The following is a 6,953-nucleotide window of genomic DNA, read 5'->3' as shown; positions in this document are numbered from 1 at the left end:
TCTGGCTGTGGAGATAGAGCTACACAAAATCTACACACGGAACCCGAGACGTTCAACTTTGTGGTGTGTTTGAACGCAGCACAGTAATAATAACAACAATAATAACAATAATAATAATAATAATAATAATAATAAAAGGATTGAAAACAGATCCCATAAACGCACCAGGACAGTTTACCTGAGGCAGAAAGTGCCTGCAGACCAGCTGGGACTGCGGGGATCCGGACTCGGGGGTCGGCTGGGTGGAAAAGACCAGACACCTGTAAGCGTCCTGCTTTGGCAGACCTTCCCCGGAGCTGGTCCGACCTAACCCCGCCCCTCCCGCCTCCAAAACGGCCCCCATTGTGCTCCAAAACGGGCACGCCCACGACAACAGCCCGACAGACATCGATCCAGCGCCCCCTGCCGGAGAAGAAGGTGCGTTCGGTATCATGACCTTTATGTCGCATGAACGCTAGATGGCCATGTGAGACTCCTTTCTGATAAAATCTACAAAAGCAGTACATCAAATGTCTAATGAACCTGATTGAGTTGACAAAAATGTACTGCATTTCCTCTTTTAATTACTTAAATATTAAAAACATCCGGATCTTCATACAAATTCCAATGCAAACATGCAGATTTAAACCAAATACAGGATCAAACTCACGTTACTTGACACAAGTCTGTCTGTATTGTCAGAAAGCAAACATTATATAATCTGCTCTGGCGATTTTGTTAAAGGAATATTTCTCATTGATGAACAAACTGCGTAAGCTATTAGCACTTTTCTTTCTTCCAAGCTAAATTTGGTGCAGTTTAATACACCGGTCCAACAATAAATCCTACCTCTATGAATGTTTGATAAAATTGTATTGGTGGGGTGTTAACTCAGTTATCTCAGATCATTTTGGAAGCAGAGGTTTGCGGGGCTGTTGAAATGTTTCATATTTAACCCCATTTATGGCAGTAAGAGTAGGCCAAAAAAATATATATATAAAAAAAAAAATCTGCATTATGTGATACAGTTCAACAACATCACAAACTAACACTATTGCTCTGTATCTAAAACTTTAACCAAACAAATTATAGCCATCAAATGGATATAATAATAATATAATATAATAATTCAAATAAAAAATGTTGTCTGATGAAACATTATTTGGTAATTATATGAAGCAGCATACGATGGAAATGAGATAAGTGAGTAAACGTGATTAGTTTACATCCCACCACGCAGCTACACTTGAAACTTTTAAAAGCTCCTGGATAGTTCGGGCCCCACATTCGGACCACCAGTCTGAAGAAAGCTAGGAAAGTATTTCTACAAATAAGAGTCGATTGAATAACTAAGAAGAAACACGTGTGCACATCCAGAAAACAGAACGATTTGATGAAATGATTTCAGCCAAATATGCTTCATCCTTTGGGATGATTTAGGAGCGATGCGTTTGGCAGTGATTTCCACCACCATCGTCAAAACACCAGAAGATATTTCCTGGAAAAAATAGGCAGTAGAGATGACATTACTTTTGAAAAATATAAACAAGGGAGCACGCAAGTTGTCTTATAGTCTTGCACAGGCCAACATCCTTACAAAGTCCGGGTTAGATGAGTTCTTCCTCACTTAGATGCTGCTGGTCTCAGTTCAGTTAACACAGATAATGTACCATCAATACCGCTGCAGTCTTCCCCCTTAATGAACACAATCTATATCTTTTGGTCCGCCTCCCACTTAATCACACAAAGTCATGCTTGATTTGCAGCTTAAAATTCCTCTTAAAATGCAAATAATATTCGAAGCAAACAAAATAGTTGTACAATCGTTGTGTTTAATCTGATACCACACAAGGACACCTACAAGACCCAGCAGGAGGTGTTACAGTCAAGTTTATTCAACCATGGATGTTTCATATAAACATGTGTGCACATAGGGAAGACCTCGTCTTCAAGGTCCTGATCCTAAACCAATCGTCTACCTGAGATTCAATTCAGCTCACCTATTCACGTGGTATTTACACAACAATGTAGAGAAATATATCGAGACTATTTCGTTTTCTGCGGCATGTATCAATGCTACAGTACAACATGTTGGACAGTAGTTTGCAGTGACAGTTTTGGCAATTCTACAAGCTACAATGTTCGCCCTACTCTTATACAAAAGAAAACATAAAACTCATCAGTTCAGATTTTTTTTAAATACAAATCTTTGCTAAATCTTAATAGGAGTCTTTAGTATTGCTCTTGCTACATTGAAAAAAATAGAAAAATTACATCTGAATATTGAACTGTGGATGTAGAACCTTGCTCAGGAGTGTTCATGGCTATGTTTTAATAGTCCTTAGTTGCTTACTCTCCACATTTTTCCTCTGTAATGGCCAGCTTCACGTCAGCAGTCAGAGAAAACGGTACGAAGCAAAGAACAAGACATCAAAGAGTTTTAAGAGGCTCATTAGCAAAGAAGAAGAAATCATATTTAGTTTAGTATTCTGCAGAGGTGCCGGGTGCCACCAGGTCATCCTCTCCCTGAGCGTCTTCCTCCGCTGCTGCTGTGTCTGCTGCTACTTCCTGTTCCGTGGTCACTAAAGAAGTGTCTGTGTCGGGGGCTTCGAAGGAATCGCCCCCCAGATCAGTCAGTTTGATGTAGCCCTTACTGTTGGTGCGCTCCAGGCGAGGACAGCTGAAGCGCCGGCCCTTGTCGCCGTGACTACACACGGACACGGACAGGCTGCAGCGTCGCGCAGACCTGGGCTGATCCGTGAGGGAGTTGAGCGACAGCCGTGACCCCATCGCCCTGGCAACAGGTGATGGAGGAAACAGCTGGGTCCACTGTGGCGGCGGGAGGGCCTGCGGCGCCATCTGTTGGCCAGCCGAGTCTGTGGCTGTGTCCTCATGGCTCTGATGTGGCGGTGCGGGGTCTGCCGCTGAGGCCTCGTTCTCCTTGGTGTCAGTCTCGTCCTGTCCCTCCTCGCAAATGTACGGAGCAGCGGCCTCGATTACGACCCCTTCCCCCGAACGCCCCTCTGCCCTGGCTTTCTCAGACTCCTCCACCTCGCAGTTGTTCAGTTTGATCACGGGGAGGGTGAAAGCGTTCACAGAGGAGGTGACGATGGAAGTGGTCTCCCATTGTCGGGGCTGCGGCGCCTGGCTGTTGCTGTAGTCTTTGTAGATGCTGTAGACAGTGTCTGTGAAGGTCTGGACATCTCTGGACCAGCTTCGAGGCCTGCTGGCTAAAGACGAGTGTCTAAGCAACTCCTCCCCACCTAACTCCCCCTGAAAGCCGAGTCCAGTGGAGGGCCAGGAGCTGCGAGCGAGCATCCCGCTCGGCGGGAAGGAGCTGGACGGGCCCTCGGCACCCCTGGACTGAGTGTAGTTCACCAAGCCGTTCAGGGGGGAGTACTCCTTGGACCGTATGCTGTGCAGATCTATCACTGTGGAGTAGATATCCCTCAGGTTGATGATCTTAGTTTTCTTGTCCCGGTTCTCGTGGAGGACTGCGTTGGCACAAATGAAGAGGAAAATGCCGATTCCCATCACCAATGGTCCAAAGACTTTCAGATTGTCTGAGTACAGGTAATTATCCAGGAAGTCACAGAGGAAGCCACAGTGGGTGGAGGGGTTTGGGGCACTGCTGTTGAAATGGCTCTGGTTGGATGGAGGGTTCTCACGGGTCGCGTTGGAGGGAACAGGCGGACTTTTGGAGTAACTGGCCCTGTTGGCGTGGTATGCTCCGATTCTGCGGCGCTCCTGATACTCGTGCTGGCTCTGGCTGGGCCAGTAGCCCAGGACCGCCATAGAAATCCCCACCATCAGAACTATAACTCCAACAGCGGCAACCAAACCTGCTGGGGAGCACAGATTGAGCTTCCCTTTCACCACCACCACATCATTCTTCTTCTTTTTCTTGGATTTCCGCTTCCTTTTGTTTTCCGCTCGGTTTTTAGAGCGGAGGGAATCCTGGCGCCTGTTCATGCGCAACAGGCCACCGGTGGCTATCATGGCGGCGGTGGAACAACAGGCTCGTCACTCAACCTGGCAGGACACAAATCCCAAAGAAGAACATTAGGTTAATGATATATAGGATCGGCAGAAGGTTTAGGCATATAGAAACAGCAGCAGATTAAATATGTTCATTCCACAAGAGATTATAAATGTAATCCAGATTTATAATACGTACGCGGACGGATTACCCAGCAGGCAAAGCTGGCAATAACCATTAGAGCCCTTTATTTGCTCGACTTTGTTGGATCATAATTAATTTCAAATTTGGCTTGTGGCATCCACTGATGTGAATTTAAAATTTAAGTTTTAAGGCACAACGATTTCGTTTTTGAATCTTTAGAGGCCCCAAAAGCCCAAATCAATCACAGAGCAGGTGTTTCTACCAAAGTCGGCAAAGTTTTAGTTATTTCACGCAGGAGCCTTCTGTATTTCCCCCCTTTCCTCTGGTTAAAAATGGTTAGTGGTTAATTAGCTCAGTTAGAAAAATGTTATCTCACATATGTCTCAGCATATGTCGGGGTATTTTAGAGACTTTCATATGAGTATTGAGAAAGGGGGACGAAATGGGGTGGGGGGCTACGGCTCCTGTTGCCCCATGTTCCACTAGCAGATTTATCCGGCCCTGTAGCAGAGATTATCCCACAGGTAGTGCAAACATTGCTGCTTTGCACAAATCCAGCTAAAGGCAGATGCAATATTAGTCATCAGATGGACACAAGAGCAACAGATAACATCCATCTGCTGCTGCTGCTGCTGCTGCTGCTGAATCTATAAATATGATGATGTAGGCAAAACAGAGACAAATACCCAAGTTGACAGCAGAGAACAAGGAGTGCCATTTATCTACATTCAGCTGTGCTGGTGCGATATCTGCCATTGAAAATGTAATGTGTCCAGACAGGAGGCCAGCAGGCATGTTCTCTCCACCTCACCCTCACTTCCTTACGCTCCCTTTCTCCCGTCAGTCTCTACTCCACCAACACTTTCCCTCCTGCGTTCCACCCAAATCACCTCCACCATCAAACAGCACAGCCGTGCGTCACGTAACAGCAACATCGTAAAGGCAAAGATGAGCTATTAGCCATGTGTTTACGCTCCAGTGTGCTTTCTGCCACATTAGGCTGTTTGCATTTGTCTGATTACGTTGCACAGACCAACCACAAGAGGCTGTGGTCCACCAACACCGATCCTGATTACGGACATCTGCTGATGGGGTTCCGCCACATGTGGTGAATTATAATCAAAGGACAGGGGCTGATGAATTAGGCCAGAATCTGGTTTGGTGATGCTGGTGGCTACGTGTTTAATTTGACTAATCACATCTAATTGTGTACGACTTAAGGTCTGGGGCTCATGAATAACTTATTTCATAAATTCCTTTCAGAGCAGCAATTAATAAGTGATCCTCCAAGGTTGCTCCGGGTCAGTGAAGGCCCCCCTCAAATCCCTTTATGATGCAAGTTATGAGGAGCAGGAAGTAGACCAGAACACGGAGCTGTGCTGCACCTGAAGATCAGCAAACAGCACACCGGCCCTGAGCTGCTGTTTTTAGCCACGTCCTCTCTGTATCACCTCCAATAGGCACTCAAACGGTGAGAGCAAGTCAACCTGCACTGAGGCTGATAAAGCGTAGGAGGACCTCACTGTAAGTGTGTGTGTGTGTGTGTGTGTGTGTGTGTGTGTGTGTGTGTGTGTGTGTGTGTAACGTGGACCAGAAGTGGGTGTGGACAAGTCGGGTTGTGTCTCTGTCTGCGGTGCTGAACAGGAAGCTGCCAACTCCTCAGGCTTTTTTAAATTCATTTATTTATTTATTTTTTATTCCGGTGGCTTCCCCAATGTAAGGTACACATCTGACAGGACAGATCAGAGGATCAGGATCGGGGATCACGATCCTGGATCAGTTTTTTTTTTTTTTTTTTGCGTTAGGTCCATCCGAAGAGCTGTGGGGGCGTATATTTTTTCGTGCAATGCTGCATGGGTAATCGACTGTTGACATTAAAACGCATCTGTTTCCTTTCTGCTGAGGAGAATATGTATCTATGTATTTAAAAAAAAAAAAAAAAGCTGGAGGTGAGCAGCTGAAAATATCCAGAGCCAAAGCGACGCATCGCGCTCAAACACAAAGCCAAACACTATATATATAATTTTTTTTTTTTTTTTTTGGGGGGGGGGGCTCACAAAGTGCAGACAGATGACAAACATCCACACCTCTTCATGGCCTGACGAAGCCCATGCTTTCATAACTAACACTACAACTCAGCGCTGTGTGCTCACAATTCAACCGACGCATAGCAATCACACTAACTTATCAGAAATGAGCATCTGATGGCAACAACACATCCTTAAAAAAAGTTTAACCAGATAATTGCCCTGATCTCAACCCTCTACCCCTTCATCATCATCATCATTATTATTATTATACTTTATCCTCCTGATGAATGTGGCAGATGAGGAACCGGATGTGAAAGACAAACCGAAATATCTCAACACAATCCTCATTTCGCTGAAAGTGAAAGGGCTGGAGTGCGTATTGCTTCAAGTCCAACGCCTTCCACGATGTCCAAACTCTTGTCTGTCGATGCATCCGTTTGCAAATCCACTAAAAACCGATCAGTCACATAAAAAAAAAAAAGGTTGTGGGTGGGGGGGGGGGAGAGACTTGACAAACCTGCTTTCACTTGGACCCCTGGAGTCCGCCAGCAATCAGATACGATTGTAAAAAGACACGGAAGAAGCTCGGTTGTTGAGCTGGAGGTAAAGGCTCAGGAGGAGGTGATGGTGATGTACACCTTAAAATAAACACCAGACAGCACAAAAAAAAAACAAACCAACAGCGCGTCTCTCACCAGATATTGTTGATCTCGACAGTCAGGCATCTTCGGAGGGCGCACTGCTCGCTCGGATCCGCATGTCGTGGTGCGCCACTTTGGTGCCAAAGCTGGAAGAGCGGTCTCCACTTGAACGCGGATCCA

At 45.7% G+C, this 6,953-nt stretch overlaps 1 protein-coding gene across 1 annotated transcript; it reads right to left on the bottom strand.

Annotated features, from left to right (window-relative positions):
* Positions 1–1,826: 1,826 nt before the first annotated feature.
* tmem200cb (transmembrane protein 200C, genome duplicate b) lies at positions 1,827–6,937 on the bottom strand. Its single transcript, XM_029525400.1, has 2 exons — positions 6,828–6,937; positions 1,827–4,011 (listed from the first exon to the last, which is right to left on the bottom strand). Exon 2 carries the CDS (start codon positions 3,976–3,978, stop codon positions 2,461–2,463), a length of 1,518 nt encoding a protein of 505 aa, XP_029381260.1. The 5' UTR covers positions 3,979–4,011; positions 6,828–6,937; the 3' UTR covers positions 1,827–2,460.
* Between the last annotated feature and the right edge of the window lie 16 nt (positions 6,938–6,953).

The sequence above is a fragment of the Echeneis naucrates genome, chromosome 17 (genome assembly GCF_900963305.1).
Source record: "Echeneis naucrates chromosome 17, fEcheNa1.1, whole genome shotgun sequence".
Lineage (NCBI taxonomy): Eukaryota > Metazoa > Chordata > Actinopteri > Carangiformes > Echeneidae > Echeneis > Echeneis naucrates.
The sequence above is the reverse complement of the archived record's forward strand: the minus strand, read 5'-3'. Positions and strand labels throughout refer to the sequence as shown.